General features: G+C 37.6%; 1 protein-coding gene across 1 annotated transcript in view; it reads left to right on the top strand.

Annotated features, from left to right (window-relative positions):
* The window catches only part of TMC1 (transmembrane channel like 1), a 142149-nt gene extending 118580 nt beyond the window's left edge, over positions 1 to 23569 (top strand). Inside the window, exons 15-20 of the mRNA XM_037061780.1 lie at positions 2505 to 2572; positions 7333 to 7572; positions 12259 to 12384; positions 15904 to 15982; positions 16083 to 16134; positions 22768 to 23569. Of these exons, the coding sequence (XP_036917675.1) occupies positions 2505 to 2572; positions 7333 to 7572; positions 12259 to 12384; positions 15904 to 15982; positions 16083 to 16134; positions 22768 to 22790 (588 nt within the window). The 3' untranslated portion in view covers positions 22791 to 23569. The remainder of the gene's footprint in view (positions 1 to 2504; positions 2573 to 7332; positions 7573 to 12258; positions 12385 to 15903; positions 15983 to 16082; positions 16135 to 22767) is intronic.
* Positions 23570 to 24143: the final 574 nt, after the last annotated feature.

Raw genomic sequence — 24143 nt, 5'->3', positions numbered from 1 at the left:
TCCAGCTAGGAAATGGCGGGGCAGCCTTATCCCCAGGTCTCCATCCCTGCCAAGCGCCTGCATCACAAAATCACCTGCTACAGCAGGGTTGCCCTATTCCCTGCATCTGCAAGGGCTCAGGTCATGCACCAAAGCATTCATTCCTTCAGATGCCTCTGCTGCAGACAGAGGCAGGGGTTCCCTGGCTGTCCTTTGGGCTTTTTTAGTCACCTCGTAATAAAAATAGCTTATCTCAAATGACCTTTAAGAGGTTTGTGTGCTCGTAAGAATAAAGCACTCCTAAAAGGTCGGATTTTTTTCATTTTCTGTAGTTTGGTGGGCTGAATCATGACAGTGTTCTAAGGCCAAAGGGAGAGATCTGATTTTGGAACTGACAGAGAGCAGACCTGTTCTAAGTCCACAGATGTGTCAGGCCACCTGGCTGGGCAGGTGTCAGGTGTGATCTGTGATCTTACAGGGCTTCAGGAGAGAACAGATGGTCCAGAGCAAAGTGCTCCCAGGGAAGGAGAAAAAACTCAGAATTAATGTTGTTCATGATTAGAAGTAATTTATTTTTCTCCATGAAGGCTACATTTCTTTTTTATTGTTGACTTCAGGATAAAAACTAAACTTGTGACAGGTTTATAAGAGGCAAAAATTTTCTTTTTGCCTCTTATAAATTTTACAGGTTTAAATAATTGACAAGTGAGTGAAATACTTTGTATATATTTTAGCCGTATCTTGAGTGAACTCATCTAGATTATCTTTGTCCTGCCTTATATAATAGGGCTACATATTATTTCATTCCATATCACTTTATCAGGATATTTAACCATTCTTGTTATGCCATTATTGCTGGTTTCTTCTTGAATCTGTTACGAGGCACAGTGCCCACATCCTTCAGATGACCAGGAGAGTGCCACTGCTTTTTGTGAAAGTTATGAAGTTGACCTGGATTCAGGAATTCCTGAGCAAAGCAGTCGCGTATTGTGATAATTTTGTTGGAGTTCCAAATCAGAGACCTGTTCTATCTTCTTACAAATATATGCTTGGATTCTTGGGTTTGGGAAGAACAGAGGCACTTTTGGCTGTGTGTATGTGTTGTGTGTGCATGTCAGAGAGGGAGTTATTATGAGGCTACCTGGGGTCTGAAGTCACACATGCATATGTCAGGGTTTGGGACAGCGATAAGACCTGCCACTTTCTTGGCCTCTTGGTATTCTCACTTCCTATTTTTTTTCTGTTCTCTTAGTGCCATTTACACAGTCTACCACCTGACTATTTTCTGTTTCATACTAAGTAGAAGCAAAATTTATTGCCTTTGCTCATTAGCACTAATCCCATTAATAGAAGCTTTCCTTCTAAAATGCCTAATATGTCACTAGGAAGCCTTTGGATGGGCCACCCTAGGACAGACACGTACTTCAGTTCCTACTGATGGCCCCTCCGTACAAAGAACAGCCTGGCCCCACTGCCACAAGCAAGATGGTCATGTCTAGGAGACACACACTGCGCATTGAGTAAAAAACTTCTTTAACTTGTATTTCTCTACATTTACTTTATTGTAAAAATCTACATGTTTTTATTGAAAATATTTTACAATATTCAAAACTTGAGAAAAATCTATCACCAACATAAAATAACTATTAATTTTGGCCAATACTTTCAACTGTATTCTTTATGCATAGTTTCACATGAAGTTGGTAAAATTAAAGAATGTATAATTTTATGTATTTTTGGTTTAATGTTAATATATAGATTTTTGACCCTGGCTAGGTAGCTTGGTTGGTTTCAGTGTTGTGCTCATGTGCTAAGGTTGTGAGTTCGATCCCTGGCCAGGGCACATGCAAGAATCAACTGAAGAATTCATATATGAGTGGAGCAACAAATTAATGTTTCTCTCTCTCTCAAATCAATAAATTAAGATATATATATATATATATATATATATATATATATATATATATAGTTTTCTCTTGTGTATGTAAATATTCTTTGAACAGTGATATAATTAGTTATAAGTCAACATATACAAGTCTATACTACTTTCATCCCTGGCTATATTTACTTAATCAATGTACACTGTACTGACTTAACCAATGTTAGACGTTTAGATGATTTTATCTCTGCTTGTTCAAATTTTTCAACGTTTAAGATGACTTTGTTAAAACAAATTCCAAGAAGTAGAGTTAACAGGGTCAAGGGCGATGAAGTTTCCAAAGCTTTTAATATGTATCATCAAGTTGCTTTTCTAAAAGGCTGTTTTGATATTTACTTTCACCAGCAGTGTGTAAGAGCCTGTCTCACCACACCTGCACAGCATTTTAAAATGAGTCTTACTATATTAAAAGAGTGCTTCATTATTTTATTTATTGCTAATTATTTGTTATATTGATTGTTCTGCTGTTGTTGCTGCAAAGAAGTAGTTGAGAGTGTAGCCACACCTATTCAGAAACATGAAATGCTTGCCTTTCAGTATTCACCTTTTGAGATACTAATCCAATGAATGTCTGTGTCTCTTCTAGCCTTCATACACCGAATTTGATATCAGTGGCAATGTCCTCGCTCTCATCTTCAACCAAGGCATGATCTGGTAGGCCAGCTGTGGGGTAGTGTACCGCTTTTGGGGAGGCCTCCAAGATCATTGTTGCATAAAGCACTGTGGCCCAGTGTCGGAGGAGACCACACTCTGTGTCTGAATCAGCACTTGCCTCTGCAGAGTGGATGGCTATGAGTAGCCCGCTTTTTTTCCCCCCAAATCTTCAGTCTTGGTCCTCAGAGGCATCTGCCTGTTTTGTAGAGCACTTCTTCAACAAATGATGGGTATCTATGTGCTGGTTGGTAGATTATTTGAAGGCGTTTTATATTTTATATCCTGTAACACTAGAATGCAACAATGAAACATGAATGATCACTTTTCTACATGTTAGGTATGAAATAAATTCATGTGAGGTCTTTCTGAGAAATTTTATCTCATTGTCACTATCGAATGTATTTAAAATACAACTTATAGCTACTTTAAAAACTAGTATCTTACCAAATCCAATAGTTTATAGAGATGAAACATGTATTGCAGGAAGATCGAGTTAAAAATATGATCTTTATTTTGGAACTTGTTTCACAGGGTCATTTGCACACCAGAATTATTCCTTTTGATGTTCAAAGGATTGTCACATCTTTTATTAAATGAAAACATTTTCCCTGTGAACCTTGACAGGTTAAGATGAGTTGGTATAGCAGAAACTGTCTTTGAGTTTAAAAATTGAATCACAGCATGCAATTCATCTGGGGACCATGTGTCTTAGAAATCTGTCACTCTTAGCTAAAAGCAGCCCAGCCCACAAGCAGTTACAGCGAGCTTCTCTATCTTGTTAGTACATGTCTAACATAGGACCACACCCTTGTCTGATATACAGGGACTAGTTACTCGGTTCAGTTTTTGCACAAGCATCCTATGTTACTCAAATCTTTCAACCACAGCTGGACTAAATTGTTAAACCTCTGTGAGACTGGCCCTCTCTACAAATGTTAAAATTATTTTGCCATAAAGTCCACACAGTCAAAGGCCCTCTTATCCTGCCATGGGGCCTGTCAAATTCCTGGGCCTCATTAGATCAGTCAATGTGAAGAAAAGACTATAAAAAGATTAGCTTCCCCATTGTGAGATATATTTTAAAGTGTACTTCTTGGCAAAATTTGCAAGATACATCTCCTGTGCACACAGTGTCATGAAGGAGTGAAATGCATCCCTAACTCTCCAAGCAGGGAGGAAAATCAAGGTGGCCCCACAATAACTACTAACAGAGAGTCAAGGAAGCAGCTTCTAAGGGTTCTGGATCTCTGGTTTCCTGGAGAGGATTCTGCTGTCATGGCAGAAAAATGGCTAACATCGCTCCTGGGATAATGAGAAACCACTGTGTTATATCAGTTTTAAAACTCCCTGGCTCTTGCAGAGTGCCATAAATCCCTCAAGCCTGGAGGGTGCCATTTGTGCAGCCATATGTTACATGTCTCTTTTTTGTTCTTTCAGAATTTAGACCACAGATTTGCCTCGAAATTCATTTTCATTGTCAGAAGAGCTGTTGTAATGGCTTTCCTGATTGGTTTCACTTGTGATTTTCCAACTGTTTCTACCTATCACCATTGTTCATGTTAACGTTAAGTACCTTAAACACCTAAAAACCTCCAGTTCTCTCACAGGTGGATCCGGTAGAACATCTCTGCAGTATCACTGCACTGCCGCTTTCGTTGTATTCATCCTTCAGCTATTGATCAAGTCTGGCTTCTGATTCGGCTGAAGACTCTAGAAAGTGACTGTGCTTTTTGAGTGTACAAAGATAGACACTCACCAGAGTTCTAGAAGCAAAAGAGCTCTTGCTCATCTGTAGGTCAACACTTTGTACAAATTCTCTTTTCTTAACTCCCAGAAAGTTGGTGAGGGAGTTGTGTGGAGTATAATCTAGTGTTAGTAATCTCTCCTGCACAGGGGTACCCACACATGGTAATCTAAGGTTTCTTGGGGCATGAGTATCTGAAAACTGAGTTTGGCCATTTGCTATAATCAAGAGTATGGTGACTCATATCCATTTGCCATTAGTTTGTGACGGGAGACATTGCTGCTTTAGGACTTTCTAAGTAGTGGAGGTTTCTTACACAAATTATCAAGGTGAAACATTTACAGGTAAAAATCCACTTTGCTATGAATTGGCTGAAATGATCAGTAAATCGTATGGCACATTTATTTTTGAAATAGACAGCATAGACTTTTATAATCATGCTTTTAAACAGTGAAAGCAGGGATTCTCTCTGTCACAGTAGGATGTAGAGGCAGCCAAGGACACACAGTGAGACAGAAGATGGGTTTGGACGTGGCTCCAGCCCTGCCTCATTGCATACCCGCCAGCCAGTCGCGTCCCCTCTGGCTACCTCATTTTCTCAGTTGGTCACACGGGAATAATTTAGCTGACACGTACCATGTCACCGGAGTAATAAGAAGAGCTAAATAAAAAGTTTTCATTTGCTTTGATCTTCTTGGAAGAAAAGCATTTTATCAGGCTCAGGTATTACAATGATCTTTGTCTGACAGACGATGGGATCAAGTCTGGGTAAGGGACTTAGTGAACCAAGCTGTTTAGTGAGTCCTGAATGAAGATGGGGTGAGCATTAAGGTTCAGATATAACTGTGCCAGGACCTGTTTTTCTAGGTTATGGCTTTTGTGTCATTTGTTCAAAATGCCTATGTGATAGTCATTTTGAATATTTTGAATTTATTTATCTGCAGATAAATAAATGCCACAGATGCACATACATATGTGTATACATATATATGCATACAAATGATGCATGGATATGCATATGTGCAAATATATGTGACTTTGGGCAAGTCTTGATCTTGAATTATGCACAAAATTATGTCCCGGGACAGACAGACTGGGTTGTGTAGCAATGAAACACAGCCCCAAAATCATACAAAAAGAAATGCTTACTTATTTACTCTACAGGTCTCATGGGGGTTGATAGAGGCTCTGCTCTTGTAAGTTACCCTTATTTGTAGTCCTAGACAGGCCGAGTAGGATCCACCTGGAATATTGCTGGTCAGAGCAACAGAGAAGAAAGAGAGCAAAACCACACAGGGCCCTTAGAGTTCCCACCCAGCAGTGAGGAACCCCCATTTTTTTAAATTTTAGCTGCCAGAAAAGAATTGCATGGCCAACCCTGAGTTTTAGGAGGGCTAGAGCATCATCCTTCAGAAGCACATCGCGTGATGAATATTAGCACCTGGGGACAGAGTTTAGTGCTTTGTGATTCTGACCCTCATCTGTGACTCTCACTCACTCACTTGTTCATGTTTTGGGGTTTCAAGTTCTCTCTTGTTGTTCTGTAAACAAGAAACACTGTGTTGTTCCAAAGTTTATGCTCCAGGTTTTTTTAATTAATAAAGTTTATACCTTAGGGAAGTTTTAGATTCACAAGAAAATTGAGTGGAAAGTGCAAAGCCCTTGTATACCCCTCCCCATACACATGCACAGCCCCCCCAAGTATTGACCTCTCCAACAACTGATACACCTTTGTGGGCAGAGCATCACCACCCCAAATCTACACCGCTTCTTAAAAAGATAGTTTACCTTCCTATAATGTTTCTGCTCAATTCAGTGTGTTTAAATATCATCTGGATTTGTTGTGTAGAATCCTATCAACTAGACAACCTGAAATGTGATAAGATTCCACTTTTCAATGAAATAGTTTAATGTTGGGTTGCACAAGTTCAGTGATAGCAAAAACTAATTTCTTCTTCTAATTGAACTCCCCCCACCCAAATAATATACCAAAATTTGCAGTGGATTGGTTAAAATGTTCATCCTAACTAAAAATGTTGAGAGCTTTATTATAGTTGGGACAGTTTTAAAAATAGGATTTTTCTTAAACTTCAAAAATAAGTAATATCTAAAACCTCTGGGTTTGGACTAATTAACTGCTACTAATATGATTTTATGGTGCCAATGGATGTTCTTATCAGAGAAAATTTAAATGTATTTTGTTGCAAAAAGCAATGAAGCCATCAAGTAAGAATGACTTCACCAAAGCAGCTCTTGTTTAAAAATAGCATTTAAAAATACCTTTTCTCAATCTGTTGTACAAAGCAGTGGATTTCCATGACAAAATAAAGTAAAAATGTAAACAGATAAACTAAATTAAATGGATGTGTTGAATTTTCACCTTAAAAACACATAACTCTTGCTGCAGGCCATCAGCAAAACACAGCATATCAGACACAGATACATCACTCCCATCAGCTCTAGAACACCACAGCAGCTACGAGTAGAAAATGGCATCAGAAACAGAAAGACTTAGTTTTTTCTTCTTTTATTACACAAAAATTCATTAGCCGTGACAAAAGTAATTAATCCAAATGTGCAGTTCATTTGAATAGAATGAGTAGGTTAAGAATAAATTATTAAAAAGTTAATTTGTGGCTATATTAATCAGTAATATGAGTATTAGGGAAAATTGTTTATTTTGGAAGTAAAAAGCAGAACACAAATGTAATACATATACAGTTTACTGTGTTGTAATTTAAGTTTACTAATGATAGTAGATACAATTAATGATTCATGTTACTTCTATGAAGGAATTATGTGTATAATACCTATAATAATGGGGGAGATGGTAAAGTGTATACAGAAGATGGAAATAGATTAGTGAAGTTTATTTATAAAAAGGACTTGTGTGGTTGAAGCTGACAATACATTGTCTGCCCTTGGCTAGTAAACATGATGTGAAATAAACAGGTGTTGCGTGACCTTGTTCTGGAGTGAAGACTTGAGTTGATCAGAGTTCTGTTTTCCTTTCTAGGATGGGCTCTTTCTTTGCTCCCAGCCTCCCAGGCATCAATATCCTTCGACTCCACACATCCATGTACTTCCAGGGCTGGGCCGTGATGTGTTGCAACGTTCCCGAGGCCAGAGTCTTCAAGGCTTCCAGATCGAATAATTTTTACCTGGGCATGCTCTTGCTCATCCTCTTCCTGTCCACCATGCCTGTCCTGTACATGATCGTAAATCTTCCACCATCTTTTGACTGTGGCCCTTTCAGGTTCTTGTCTTTGAAATTCCATTTGGGCATAGATTTCTTTCAGGCATAGAAATGAGAATGGTCAATCATTGTATGACTTATTTTTTTTAATAGCATTTTAGTATGTAGGATGAGATCCTTTGGGTATCCAGGTTCATTCTATGTCATAGAGATCCCATCTGTTTTCTCATTTGGGAGTCACAAAAGGGGAAACAATTTAACTGGTCCAGGCTCTGCCTGGGTAAAATATGGACAATTAATCTGAGCTATTTCCATATAAGGAGGCAGCAAAGAGCTAGACTAGATGTGAACGTTTTCCTGATGCTAGGCCTTCACATCCAGATATTTGAAGCCATTGCTATGTTTCATGTGGAGCAAAAAATTAAAAAAATAAAATATAAAAATAAATAAATATAGTAGGCTATCTCCATGCTACCTAGGACATGGATCGTTATTAGATACTACTATAAAGCAGATTTCACAGTTTATAATCCAAAATGCTATATGCCTGTACAATATTAAAGCTGTTTCTCACATGTATTCTCCTTAAATGACAAGGATGTCTCACTCAAGCAGTAACAAAGAATGTAGAAGCCTCTTTGATCCAAACTGGAAGTGCACTTCTACAGTTCTCTATGACATACTTCTCTCTCTGACATTTATCAAGGAGGCAGAGTCCCCAGGATCCGGAAGATTGAGATTTCATTCCAGAAAGGGATGAATCTACCACAAGGCTCCCAAATCTCTGCATGTTGAGTCACTGAGCAGCATACATTTGAGTTATTTATTCTTTTCAGTGGAGGAAATACAAATGTGAAAAGCCATGTGAATGACAACCATCATGTAAAATTGGCCACGTATAACTTACCCATCATACTGTCAGACCCAAGTTGCTAAATTCAAGTCAAAAGATTTGTTGCTCCCTGTCCTGTACAAAAAAGGTATTTTCACTGTTGTTCAAGTTATTATTGCCTTACTGGACAAGAAAGAAAATCTTAAGCCAGCAGATAGGGCAAAAACAGCCGGAATTCTGTCAATTCAGGAAGCTGATGTTGACAAGTCCTGTTCATTCTCCCCGCAACCCCCTTTCCAGTGGGCTGAGATAAATAGTGCAGAGAGCGACATCTGGAGACTGAATATGAAATTGCAGTCTTGAGGGTGTTAATAAATCCTGGATAAATTTCAAAGTACAAAGTTCAAGAGATAAGCCATGCAGAGGCTTCAGTTAACTGGTGGTGGTTGTTGTTGTTTTTAAGGATTTTATTTATTTATTTTTAGAAAGAGGGGAAGGGAAGGAGAAAGAGTGGAAGAGAAATATCAATGTGTGGTTGCTTCTTGCACACTCCTTATTGGGGACCTGGCCCACATCCCAGGCATGTGCCCTAATGGGAATCAAACTTGCGACCCTGTGGTTTGTAGCCCCTGCTCAATTCACCGAGCTACACCAGCCAGGGCCAGTTAACTATTAACTATCTACACAGCTAAATATCCAGGGTAAGTTTTAGATGTGCTTTTTAACTTTATAATTGGAAATTGATCCTTTTCAGAAAAACATTAAAGGAACGTATACAGGTATATTCGCATTAAAAATATCATTGAGCTAAACATGCACAGTGACCGCAGAATTTTATATTTTTGAGCTCTAACTCCTCTGTCCCTCTCTATATATGGGTTACCATGATTTTAATGAATGATTTATGACCAAATATTTTCTCCCATCCAAGTACTAACCAGGCCCGACTCTGCTTAGCTTCCTAGATCAGACGAGATCGGGCACATTCAGGGTGGTATGGCCGTAGACTGACCAAGTATTTTCTAATTGGCAAACTTAGACAAAATTACTAACTATATGTCACTATTTTGAGATCAAGGAAATTTAAATATTTTCAATAAAGTATTAGGGAAGGAGTTATCTCTATTCTATTTACAGAGTTTTTTTCCTTGTCAGTTTTCTCATTTTAGGGTCAAGGAAATGTATACTTTTAAATTTGTTTGGACTCAAAAGTTTAAAAGGGTTGTTCAGCCCTAGAAATAAGTAGAAAGACCATGTCATAGAAGGAGCTTCATGGCTTGCCACCCTTAGGGATCCTGAGTTTGAGGTGGCTTGCCCAGCCTGCCGAGTGAAGGCTGTCTGACCCTTCCTGGTACCCGGGTGGGCAGCCAGTAGGCCAACATGCAGGGGGATGTTGGAGACACCACAGTGATGGCCAGCTGCTCCTAGATGTAGGTGTGTTTTCAGGTACGGTGGCTGCAATGCCTTAGGAGATCCATTCTGCAAACAATTTGGAGAGATAGTTTGGCTTGTTCTGCTTTCATAAGAGCTGGTTAGGGAGAGTGAATCTCCCCCCCAAATTATTTTAATACACTATTCAGTGATTTACCTTAAAGAGTTCAGTAATTTAAAAAACTGTTTCTTTGGTGTTCAGATGAAGAAAATTCTTCTAATCTCTCCACCGTATCTCCTGACACTGGAAATTTCTCTCCCAGCCCCCTCACTAATAATTTGAACAATTTCTGGTTTTCTAGGTTTCATACCTCTCTCTGCCAGCATTATGGTAATTATGTTTTTATGCATTTTCATCCTCCTACAAAGGTGTCATGTGTTTGTACCAAAAACCCCGGAAATTGTGCAAACATTTTCACAGGAAAACAAACACTGCCCATAACCCACGAAGCCCTGAAATGACAGCTCTCAGCATCTTGACATTTTGCATTCTAGTTTTCCTTTTATATGGATTTTAACAATAACTGAGATCATACACTATGTTTAGGTTTATATTACATTGTGAGACTGTTGTTACATTACTCATTTTCAGTTCTACTCTATGTGACCATTTTTCTTAATAGTGTAGCTGACTTCTAGAGGCTGGGAATATTTTCATCGCTATGAGTCCAGAACCCAGTAGAATGTGAGCCAATAACTTGAATTAATGAGTGCAGAATGACTTCTCACTGTGCACTCAACACTAGGTGAGATGTGGAGTTACCTTGGGCATAGATTCTGGTCCTGTGGAGCTGTGTCTGGCTGGGTAGACAGGCCTGCTCGTAGACTGTTCTAATCTAGAGTGGAGGAGCTGTAGTCACAGGGAAACTACAGGGTAGGTGCTGTATAGTCACAGTGGCCTGGAAAGTCTGTCTGGGAATACTTTGAGGTGGCATATGTTGGCTAACCAGTCAGCAAAAGGGATTGCCAGAGATTTATAGATGCTCCTGCAGTTTGTATAAAACTAAGAGATAGCGATTCTTGATTAGAGACCTGATCCAGAAAAGTTATCTGAGAATCCCCAGAGTTGCCAATAACTTTGCATTTGAGACATGCTGTGATGCAGAGAAGACTTTTGTGGGTAGGGATTATTCTGTAAAATTCCAGCTCCCCCCCACCCCCCCTCTAACCACATTCATCAGCACAGCTGGACAGCCTGGAGCAGGGAGGGGGGATTGTCTGATCTCTCTTCCTTGCTTAACTTCTAACGCTGGCTGTATCCCATGTGGCTGGGAGGATGGTCAGTTAAAATAGATGAAGAAACTTTAGTGGAATGAGTTGATATAACCTTAAATTATCCATCAACTTCATTCTCCTTTACATATCATGTTTTTTCTAACTAGAGTGTAGATCTATAATTTGTGAAGCCAACTTTATACTTCTGTAATCCAGCGACTCCTAAGAAGGTACTTGGAGTCATTCTTAATTTATTGAAAGACATTATTGGTTCCTGAGAATAAAAATTGATCTTGACCTTGTGGATCATGTTCATTTAGTAACTGAGAATGTTTAAAGATGAAAAAAAAAAGTAAAACCAAAATAGTGTATTAAATGTTATGCCAAAGTTTATTCTGATGCTATATACAACTTGGTGATAAACAACCTGGCATCTTTCTGAAAATAACATCTTTTCATAGTAAAATCAAAATGCATAACAAAGATAACTTGGCAAGATGGATATTATTTTATAATTTTAATATTATGTACTAAGTTAAGAGAGATCGCTACTCTCATTTTTCTAGTTTATAGGGTTTGGGTTTTATTTTAATAGCCTGAGAACAAGCCCATTTAGGACCTTTGCTTTTAAGACTTATTTATCCTTCTGTTCTTATTTTATGTTCCTAACAGTGGGACTGAGTGGGCACTTTTAAGACCTGTCCAGAAGAAATACTGAGAAAGAGAGGGCTCAGCATCCAGTGTCGTTACCTAGTAATAGCTCTCATGAAAGAGGTTCGGTGGAGAATGAGATCGCAGCCATTGCGTGGCAGGGTGTACTGATTCTTTACGGATTTGATTCTGTTATGCTACTCCTGGTGCTCATTTCAAGGCTAATCGAAACACTGAGTGCGCTGTTTGTTCAACCCAAAGAGAATATTCTCCTACGAAAAGAGCTGGCCAAGGGGAAGACTAATGAGTTATTTATGAAACATATTTCTATCAAAATCTTAGAAGTGCAGCCTTTAAAATGTGTCTCCCAATACTGTGATGAATTTCCCACATGCTCTGATTGTGTTTATGTTGGGATAAAATTTATCATATCTTATTCATATGTTGACAATATGAGGTAAGTATCAGGAGTTAGAGTAAAACATCAAATTCCTAATCTGAAAGAGTACTTAGGCAGTGTTTGCAAAAGGTTGCCCGTAGGTTGGGTTTTTTTTTTTTTCTTACTGTAACCACAGTTTTCCATATGTTTTAAATAAACTCTCTTTTTTTCCCTCCAGTGGCAAAAATAGGATGTTTGAAGTCATTGGAGAAACACTGGAACATGATTTCCCGAGCTGGATGGCAAAGATCTTGAGACAGCTTTCTAACCCTGGGCTGATCATCGCTGTGGTTTTGGTGATGGGGTATGCGCTTTCCCTCCTCGCAGAAAGAGCCTTTGTAATATTCTTCCTGGCTCCTTTTCCATCTCGGCTTTCTCCGCCCTCTCCCTCTCTCCAAGGGTTCAGTCCTGATTTACATGGTGGTGAGAGGCTAAAATTGATGAGCCATATTCCGATCCGGTTGGGCATAATTCACAGCCATCTGTGTCTGCTTCTGCCTGCCTACGATTACAAGATTTGTTCCCAAGTAACCAAAATAATTATTGGTAAACAGCTAAAGCAAGGGAAACATAAATGCTAAATGCTAAATCTAATCAGCACATTGAGCCCTACCTCCTGGCCCCCATCTCTTGCTCCATAGAGCAGATGGCTGTGAACACACGGCAATGATGAGTCCCTAAGTTAATATGCCTCTTGGGGGTCCTATGTGCTATATTTTAGGGAGTCGGGGCTTGAAGGGTCCTTGAAAATTCACCCTGCCCCAGTACCTAGGAGGCCATCGATAACTGTGTGTCCATAGTAGTAGAATCGGAAGACCAGAAGAGTCTAGGACAGGTCCCTCAGTCTGTCCCTTCAGTGTCAGAAGCGATGTGTGAAGGGGAACTTGGGGGAGAGCTTTTGTTCCCATGTTCCTTTCACTGGCTTCTGACTCTTGGCCACTGCAGATAACTTACATTCTAAGTACAATATATGTTTGCTATGCAAGAGCTAAGAAAAGTGCCCTAGGACTCCCTTTCATTCCCCAAGACCCTCCTAAGCCTGGAACTGCCACAGCTCTGAGTCAAGGAGGACAGTTATGAAACTGTCCTCAGGGACACTACAGAAACAAAGCTGATACAAGGGTTGGATTCATTTAAATAACAGGAGAACAAGGAGACCTTAGTGAGGGAGCTCACACTAATGTGAAGTAAATGAGCTGGGCCTGGGCCGAGTAGTTACCGTCATCTTTGCGATGGTCATGGTCATGAGCCACATCAGTGTTATATTCCTCAACTGACTACATTAAGAAACTGACCTGGAGGGGTGAAGTGATTTTCCCTATGTGAGAATATAGCAAAATAGGAAAGCAGGATTTTGACAGTAAATCCAACATTCTTCTCCTTACACCATGATGCCTTCTCTGAGGGAGAATTAATAGCCCGTGGGGATAATTAAACAGTAAAACATTACTATTTTTTTTTAGAGACTAATGTTTTTCAATTAGATGAAAATGGGCTCAACCTGTTTCCGTTTGATACATAAAATTTTTCTGCAAAATTCCACCCTAATTTTCAAGATAATAAGTTATTACAGCTTAGGTATTTTTTATTCTTATTGGACAGATCACTACCATGTATTAGAATCTTGATCAAGAGGTGGCATTTAGAATCTGATAATAAATCTCTCATGTTAGAAAGTGACAAGCTGGATGCAGCATGTTTCACCAGATGGCCCTTGAAGTAATTTTTCCTTCTCCATGTTTTTATGATATAGCAGCTTCTGAGAGCACGTTAAGCATCCTGCCGCTTTTAAAAGGCAAAGCCCTTTAGTGGTATACATGAGGTCACGTTTTAAAAAAACAGCTACAAAATGTCAGATTTTATGACTATATTCTTAACTAGTTGAGAGACAGATTTATTTTTAAGCGGAGAAGCAACATTGTTTCAATGTCACTAATTAAATGTTTAATCAGCTGTGCAAGAGGAATTCACACTTTTTTGTTCCAGGCACTATCCTTATATTGACTTATCTGCACAAACTTAAAAAGTTGGCCTCACCGATCATATTATTGATAGCATAAGAAGACCTTCCCCAAATCTAATGGCTAATGAGTGAATTTGAACCCGTGCCTTATTTCCCACCTCTTATTCCCTCCACTCATTTGCAGCACCAAACATGGAGTTTGGGGTGAGTGGGCATGTTCTGAAGGGCTGGAAACCGCTTGTCAGGGATGGTCTACAGCCAGGATGGGCATAAGTTTTCTTAAAGGGCCAGAGAGTAGATATTTTAGGGTTTGTAGACCATGAGGTGAAATTGAGGATATTTTGTAAATTCTTATGTAACCATTTAAAAATGTAAAAACCATTCTTAGCTCATGGGCCCTAGAACACAGGCCAGGAGTCAGATAAGCCCTGGAGATCATCATTTGCCCATCTAGAGGCAGGATACAAGGTCAAATAGAGGTCCTACAAGGCTAATTTTAGTTTTGAGGTTCTAACCTAAAACCCAAATTTTAGTTTATTGCTGATTTTATTTTTCAGATCCTGAGATCTCTTGTTCCACTTTATGGGGCCCAAACAATTGGTCTGGGCTTTTTATTACCTTTAATTAGAGAATGTTGCATGGTACAAGCATTTTGAATTTCTTTGATGGGTCGTATTAAATCAGTTTAGATGTGTTTTGATAACTGAATAGAGTTTAGGCTAGTTCTCTGCAGCCAGTTTTATTCCTTTGGAGACTAAAAATAATTTATAAAGAATACACATTTAAGGTACATCACAAGACAGAAAAATGTGAAGAATAAACAGAGAATTCCAGAATTGCAAATGACTTACAAGGTCTTTGAGTATCCCCTCCAATTCTGGGCAGTTCTCTCAGAAAGTCTTTCTATGACTATAACGCATTGAGCGTTGCTCCTCATTGAGCACCTACTTCATCACAGATATTGCACCAGATGCTTTCATGTATGTAATTTCATTCAAACTCCTGCTACTCACGTAAGAGATAAACAAACCCTGCTAAGCCATGTCAGTAATTGTGCTGTTAGCAGCAGATGGCTCATAAAGGATATAATTTGGCATGTTGCTGCATAGAGGAAATGTGTTCAGTATTAGTTATTTGCAATGAAGAGCAATACCAGTCATCTTTTTTTTTCGGCATCTTTTCTTTCTTTCTTTCTTTGTTTTGCTTTAAGTAAAGTTGAGCACATCGAATTTTGCAGCAATGTTTGACTGACATCTACTCTTTCTAGAAATTTAAATGTCTAACATAAAAGCCAAAAATATTACTTTACAAAGCATTTTCTTTTTGAAGGGGGGAGAAATGCAAACAACATTTCCTATGGGAAAAATCTATTTTAATTAACTATGACTACAAGGATTATATTCTTAGTTGTAAAAGCCAAAGGAAGGGATTTAAGGGCAAAAATCAGCTTCCTTTTTATTCAGCACATTCCCTAAACTTCAGTAGATGTTTCATTCTCTTAAAGGCATTGACATCAGTTTCAAATGTCACTTTTAATTATAATTTAAACTGATGTTAATACATTTCCAAGAAGAGTCTAAAATTAGGCCCTGGTGTACAGTGAACAGAGCCACCCACAGTGGAGGAAAGGACTGGGGGCCCAGTTTCCCAGGTCCCCTCACAGTCCCTGGGTCACTGAGTGCGCTTTTCCCTGCCCTGTTCCTCAGCTGGACTTTGTTCTACAAAATGAGAAGTTTAGAGTCAAAAATATCTTAAAGTCTGCCCCCCAGTGCCAACATTCTATGATTTAGTTAATGTAAGTGTAAGAAGAATATTGAGGAGCTGAAAAATATGATAAATTTTATTACTTTTTAAATTTAGTTTGGCCATCTATTATCTTAATGCCACTGCAAAGGGCCAGAAGGCTGCAAACCTGGATCTGCAAAAGAAGATGAAACAGGTAGGGTAGAATGTATTTCACAGAAATGTTGCTTTATTAAAGTAGTAGAAAACACCAGAAAAATCTGATGTTTATCTTTTCTCCTTTTTTCACTGTGTAGCAAGCTTTGGAGAACAAATTGCGAAACAAGAAAATGGCAGCTGCACGAGCAGGTTCGAGATACATTTATGTTGGCAATTATTTCCGCCCCCTACAACAGCATGCTCTTCATTTCTCCAAAGGGGGGCATTTGATACAGAGTGGCTTCATTACCCTAAGCCAATCATCCCCCATTCCTACTGTCCACCTTTTCAGCCCTTCTTAGGCATCCACGGGGGTTGGTCGTTTTCCCAGTGGGAGAAAGAAAACTGAAAGAAAAATTCAGGAATGTAAACTTAGCAGTAGTGATAGAAAAATGATCTTGCAAAATGAGAGAAGATAGAAAAAAAAACAACATAGTCACATACAAATAGCAGATACAAATGCAGGCTCTTTGGACCATTTTTATAACTAGAAGGATACACTGGGAAGGTCCCATGCGGGTCCTCTGAGCTTACCACCCTGGGTTGTCAAGGCCTTTTCTGATTCATTAACCTTTCTTTCTTTTTAATCACATTAATTTTTAATATATTAGAATCAAGCATATATCTACATATCAAAATTACTTACATACTTTGCTTTCCACATGGAAAAGTGATGCCAAAGAAGTTGAGTGAAAGCTTTTTTCAACTTTTCCCTCATATTTCCTCATCCCTGACTTCTCTCCCCTCCTGCCTAACTCCCAAATTGGTTTAAGTAGAAAAAGAAAGGAATTTATTAGTCCACATCTTTGAGATGACCAGGAGAGTGGTATGTGTATATGGCTCCAGGCCCCGTGGTGCCTTAAGACTGGAAGTGGTCAGGGCTGAGCTGCAGTTTCCCGTGGTTCTTTCAGCATTGCTCTCCTTCCACGGCGGCTAACCTCTGTGGCCCAGGAGTGAATGCAGCTGTATCCTTAGATTACTTTTTTATTGTTATTATGCTACTTGTTTCTTAATTGCATTTAATTTTTTTTCAGTTTTATTGATATATAGTTCACAAGTAAAATTGTAACACATTTAAAGTGTACATGTAATGATTTGAGAAGCACATATATTATGAAAAGATTCCTAACAGCGAGTGAATTAATGTATCCAGCCTTCACATATTTACCCTTTTACTTCTTTTGTGAGAACACTTATGTTCTACTCTCTTAGCAAATTTTGATTATGCAATACGGTGTCATTATATGTAGCTACCATGTTAAACCTTACAGCCTTAGACCCTGTTCGGTATAACTGGGAGCTCATACCCCTTCCCCACCGGTTCCCTGTCTCCCCCACCCCTTGCCACTGATAGCCACCCCCCTATTCTGTTTCTCTGAGTTTATGTCCATTGTTGTTAGAGTCCATGTATAAGGGATACAATACAGTGTTTGTCTTTCTATTGTCTGGCTTATTTCACTTAGCACAATGTCCCCCAGTTTCATCTACTCAGTCACAAATGGCAGAATTTCCTTCTTGTACAAGGCTGAATATCATTCCGTTTTGTGTGTATACACACACACACAAAAGGAGTGGGCAGAAGTAGGTTTACATTGTGAGGATATGAAACACATCTTGTATTATTGATTAATTGTTGTATATTTATTTGTTTTACATGCATATATATATTTACATATATATTACATTTTATTCATTCATCCATAAATGGACACTTAGGTTGTTTCCAGACCTTGGTTATTGTGAATAATACTACAGTGAATGTGGGAATACAGTTTAGTGATGTCATATCCTTTGGATATGTAGCCAGAAGTGAGATTGCTGGATTATCGTATGATACCCGTATATTTAATTTCTTGAGGAACTTCAGTAGTGTTTTCAGTACTGGCTGTACCAGTTTACGTTCCCACCAACAGTGCAGAGGGTTCCCTTTTCTCAGCATCCTCACCAGCATTCTCACCTTTTTGATAATAGACATTTGAAGAGGTACGAAGTGGTATCTTCTTGCAGTTTTGATTTTCATTTCCATGGTGATGAGTGATATTAAACACCGTTTCATACCTTTTAGCTATTTACATGTGTTTTTTTGGGGGAAAAAAGGTCCATTCAGGTCCTTTGCCATTTTTAAATTGGGTTGTTTGTTTTTTCACTATTGATTTGTATGAGTTCTTTGTATGTTTTAGATTTAACTCCTTATTAATCATACGGCCAGCAAATATTTTCTCCCATTCTGTAAGTTGTCTGTGCCATGCAGAAGCTTTTTGGTTTAACGTAGTTCTAGTTTTTCATTCATTTTTGCTCTTGCTGCCTTGGCTTTTGGTGTCAAATAAAAAAATCACTGCCCAGACCAATGTCAAGCAGCTTTTTCTCTGTTTTATTCTGAGATTTTTATCGTTTAAAATATTACATTCAAATCTTTAATCATTTTGAGTTTGTTTTGTGTATAGTGTAATAAGTATTATATGGGTTCAGTTTTATTAATCTGCATGTGTATATCCAGGTTTCCTAACATCATCTACTGAAGAGATTACCCATTCCTTATTTTGTATTTTTGGTACCTTGTCAAAAATTAATTAACCATACCTGTGTGTGTTTATTTCTGGGCTCTCATAGAGGTCCCATTAATCTTTGTGTTGTTTTGTGTCAGTGCCATACTATTTTGATTACTATGGCATTGTAATATTGTTTGAGATTAAGAAGTATGGTGCCTCAAGCTTTTTTCTTTCTCAAGATTGTTTTGGCTTTTTTGGAGTCTTTTGTGGTTCCACACAAACTTTAGGATTAGCTTTTTTTCACTGTTGTTAAAAAAACACCTTTGGGATTTTGATAGGGATTGCATTGAATTTGTAGACAGCTTTTGGTAGTATAGACATTTTCACAATATTAATTGTTCGTTAACATAGAATGTCTTTGTATTTAATTGCATATTTTTCAATTGCTTTAATCAATGTCTTACACTTTACAATGTACAGCTATTTCATCGCTGTAAATTTATTCCTATGCATTTTATTAGTTTTGATACTATTGTAAATGGGATTGTCTTCTTCATTTCTTTATTTCTGATAGTTTGCTGTAGTATATAAAATGCAAGTAATTGTTGTATACTGATTTTGTATCCTGCAACTTTACTGAATTTATTTATTAGTTCTAACAATGTTTTGATGGAGTCTTTATGGTTTTCTAGGTATAATATTATATTATCTGCAAATGGAGACAATTTTAGTTCTTTCTTTCTGATTTCCATGCCTTTTATTTATTTTTCTACTTTAATTTCTCTGGCTAGCAGGATGACAGCTAGTGGGAGAGGAGATTGGGCAAAAAGGAAAAAGGACTCATGGACATGGATAATAATGTGATGATTGCTGGGTTAAGAGCAGTATAAGGGGACTAAATGGTAATAGAAAAATATAATAAACATTGTTTTAAAAAAGAAAAAAATTGCTCAATTGCTCTGGCTAGAACTTCCAGTATTATGTTGACTGAAAGTGGTGAGAGTGTGGATCCTTGTCTTATTCCTGATCTAGGGGGAAAACTTTCAACCATTTACTCTTGGGTATGGTGTTAGTCATGGACTTGTTGTATGTGGCTTTTATTATATTGAAATATATTCCTCCTATACCCAATTTATTGAGTGTTTGTATCATGAAAGGATGTTGATGCTTTTTCTGCATTTATTGAGATAATTATATGACTTTTTCCCACCATTTTTTTAATGTGATGTTTCACATGTATTGATTTGCAACACTGCCTGATTTGTTGAGCCATCCTTTCGTCATAGGAATGAATCCCATTTGATCACGGTACATGATCCTTTCAATGTACTGTTGAATTTAGTTTGCTAACATTTTTTTGAGGATTCTTACATCTATGTTGATCAGGGATATTGACCTGTCATTTCCTTTTCTTGCAGAGTTCTTGTCTAGTTTTGGTATCAGTGTAGTGCTGGTATTGTCAAATGAGTGTAGGAAGAATTATTCTCCTCTTCAATTTTTTGAAAGAGTTTAAGAAGGATTGCTATAAATTTGTCTTTAGGTGTTTTGTGGAATCCAACAGTAAAGCCATCTGGTCCTGGATTTTTCTTTGTTGGGAGGTTTTTGACTACTGAGTCTCCTTATTAGTAACTGATTTGTTTAATTTTCTATTTGGTTATGATTCAGTCTTGGTAGGTTATATAATTCTAAGAATTTATTCATTTTTTCTGTTTATCTTTTTTTGGCTTATAGTTCATAGTAGTTTATTATAATCATTAATATGTCTGTTATCAACTGTAATGTCTCCTCTTCATTTTTTATTTATTAGAGTCTTCTCTCTTTTTCTTAGTATAACTAAAGGTTTGTAAACTTTGTTTATATTTTCAGAAAACAAGCTCTTACTTTTATTGCTCTTTTCTATTGTGCTTTTGGGTTTTGGGTTTTTGTATTGTTTTGTTTTTGTTTCACTGTGCATGTATACGTATGTGTTTGGCATTTCACAACTCTCTTTACTGTTAATTATTCATTTTTTATTTTCTTATGAGGAGTTATTTTTAGTCTTTATTTTTTTCCATTAGTTCTTTTTCATCTCCTTCTTTCTGCTATCTTTAAGCTTAGATAGTTCTTTTTTTCTAGTTCCTTGAGATGCAAAGTTTGGTTGTTTATTTGAGATCTTTCTTTTTTCATAATGTGAGTGTTTATCATTATAAATTCCTTATTAAAACTGCTTGTGTTACATCCCAGAAGTTTTAGTATGTTGTGTTTCCATTCTTATTTGTCTCAAGGTAGTATTTATTTTTTATTTTTGTATGTCTTCTTTCACCCATTGGTTGTTCAGGAGCATGTATTTCATCTCTACATTTTTGTGAATTTTCCAGTTTTCCTCTTGTAATTGATTTTTAGCTTTATACTATTGTGTTTGGAAGACATTCTTGATACAATTTCAGTCTTCTTAAATTTATTAAGACTTATTTTGGGGCATAACATCTTGGAGAATGCTTTATGTGTATTTGCAAAGGATGTATATTCTGCTGTTGGACGGAATGTTCTCTGTATGTCTGAAAGTCAATCTGATTTAATGTGGAGTTTAATTTCAATGTTTCCCTATTGATTTTCTGTCTGGGCGATCTATCCATTGTTGAAAATGGGGTATTAAAATCCCCTGCTCTTATTGTATTACCATTTCTCCCTTCAGATGTTAATATTTGCTTTATATATTTATATAAATGTGTAAATGTTCTGATGTCAGGTATATAAACACTTGCAGTTACTATCTCCTCTTGATGAATTGTCTCCTTCATCATTATAGAATGATATTTTTGGTCTCTCATTACAGGTTTTCTTCTTCTTTTTTAAATTTAATCTTATTGTATTTTTTCTGTTACCATTTAGTCCCCTTACACCCCCTCACACAGCAGTCACCACACTGTTTTCCATGTCCCTGAGTTCATTTTCTTTTTGTTCAATCCCTCCACAGCTTCACTTCTCCTCCCCACCCCCACACCACTAGTTCTCATCCTGCTCTCCATCTATGAGTCTGTCCTCATTTTCCTTGTTAGTTTAGGTTGTGCATTAGATTCCACGTGTGAGTTAACAGATTTTGACTTAAAATATAAGTATAGCTATCCCTGATTTTGGCTTCATTCGCACAGGATATCCTTTACCACACCTTAACCTTTAGTCTGTGTGTGTCTCTAGAGCTTAATTGAGTCTCCTGTAGGCATCAAATAGTTCATGGAGGTATGTTGCACGTAACTGCAGTGCTTTTGTATTGGCTTGAGATTGAGACTGTGACTATAACAATGGGCAAGACAAACACCATATGATTTCAGTTATATGCCGAATCTAAAGAACAGAGTTAATGAACAAATAAAATTGAAACACACTCATAGACACAGGAAACAGACTGATGGTTGCTGGGAGGGGGAAGAGTTGGGGGACTGGGTGAAAAAAAAGGTGAAGGGATTAGAAAGTACAAATTGGTAGTTACAAAATAGCCACAAGGATGTAAAGTGCATCGCAGGGAATGTAGTTAATAATATTGTAATAACTATGTATGGTGCCAGGTGTGTACTGGACATATGGGGGGAGGACCTTGTAAAGTATATGATTGTCTAACTACTATGCTTTACACCTGAAACCAAAGGAAAATAATATTGAATCTGCACTGTAATTGAAAAAAATAAATTACATTCTTGCCATCCAGCCAAAAAACAAAACAAAACGTTATCCAACTATGTTTACAATGATGAGTGAAAAGTTCTGACTTCTTGATCTGAATTTATTTAACGTTTATTTTTATCTTTATTATTTTAAATTACAGATAATGCCATAGTGTGATCTTTTTTCTATAACTTGTCCTTAAGTTTACATATAACCTTTGTGAAGGCAGAGACTGTATCTTATTTATGGTTGTTAAGTCAGGAGACAATGCAGAACTTTGTACATAACAGTCACCCAGTATATACCTACTTAATATCTACTGAACAATGAAAAATTCTTTTTTAATAAAGAATTATTTTAGTGGAAAAATTTGAAAGGAATACATTTCTATATTAATTACATAAGCAGTGATGAATAAATGTTACAGAGATAAACTTTCACTCTCCTGTTTTTAGAATTTGTGAGGATTTTATAAAATGAGAAATAAAGAACTATTTTGAATAGAAAACTCAATGTACAGCACTTTTGGAAGATAGGGTTTCAGAGTATCTCATTCAGAATCAGGAAGCACACCAAAAACCAAATTTTAATTTGCTCTCTCTTTATCTTCTTTCTCTCTTATTATATTAATTAATTTATTTATTTTGAACAGCTGCAGCTGCTGGTGGCCAGTAACTTTCAAAGATACGTGGGGGGCCCAGAAGTACTGCTCGCCTTGCTGTTTGAAAGCAATGATGTGTGCAAAGGCCCAGAGAACAAGCATTCTGGGGCTGCTATGCTCCTGGTCTAACCCTGGTGGGTTATCAAGACCAGACTGGTCAGTAAGGCATCGCCAGTCCTAATGAAGCAAGAAGGATCTCCACCTTGTTCCAAATTCAGCATTTGTTCCTGCATCGCCGTTTTCTCCTCGGACCCCTTTCCTTGACAAATTGAGTTCAAAAGAAGGCGTGACTCAGTAATACAGATTAATTTGGAAACCTTTTGCTCATTATGGGCTTTCAATTTATACATTTCTTCTGCCTTAGTTTCCTTGGCCTGGGAGCAGGACTACTTTACTCTTTTTCCAAGTTCAGCAATATGTTCCTAAAGTACTCATAGTGCGCACTCATTAACTGACTTTATGAACCCACGACCTTGTTTCCCCTTTTTTGTCCTTGTCTCCCCATCTATGACCCTCCAGAAACATGTACCCAAGGTCTTTTTATTTGCTGCTGGATTTAGTATGAAACAAAATAGGTTTTTTAGAATAAATAACCTAAGTGAATTAGGGGCTGGATTAGCAGAAGGTTGAGGAGGTATGTGGGTCTTAGACAACCCATCTCTTTATGAGTTAAAAGAAGAATGACACTATCAGTGATTGCTATTTCATCAATCTGATCGTTCGACCTCTGATGATCGTATCTCCTGAGTGTCGACTCTCATTTGTTTAATTTCCCTTTGTTCTTGTTAAGGGTAGGAAAACACAGATTTGTGGGAGGGGGGCTTCAGTTTCTAGATGTGTTGAAGCATTATTAATTTAAAGTTTAAATTGACTTTGAATAGTAACAATGCTCTTAGCCAGCCTTGTTGTGTGACTTCAATTACATCTCCTATCTCAAGTCTTTTTCCAGAGGTAAGCCAGTTTGCCTGCCATTCCCTGCAATTGACTTGCTTATTTTTATTACTTTGTCTTTGAATTTCTCCTTCTTTTCTATCTTTTCCTGGCCACAGAATGACCAGCCTGTTCCCCCTATCATTCATGTGCTCATTGCTTCCATAATACCAAATTCACAGCTGACTTCCTCTGGTCAAATTATCCACACTAAGGTATAAATTAGACTTTATACCCAATTGTATCACTCCCTTGATGGTCTTTATTTGGACTCTAATATCTTTAATTCAGAGTTTATTAATTTATTGACTTTCCTGTGAATTGTAATGGTTCTTTCTGTTTTCTTGTATGCATGAATTATTGTTCCTATCCAGATTGTAAGCTTCCTATGAGCAGGGATCTTCTGAGTCTTTTGTATGCCTAGGATAGTGCTGTGC

The sequence above is a fragment of the Sturnira hondurensis genome, unplaced genomic scaffold, assembly GCF_014824575.4.
Source record: "Sturnira hondurensis isolate 20B ecotype Veracruz unplaced genomic scaffold, ASM1482457v3 Scaffold0013515, whole genome shotgun sequence".
Taxonomy (NCBI): domain Eukaryota; kingdom Metazoa; phylum Chordata; class Mammalia; order Chiroptera; family Phyllostomidae; genus Sturnira; species Sturnira hondurensis.
This window is presented reverse-complemented; position numbering and strand designations above follow the sequence as displayed.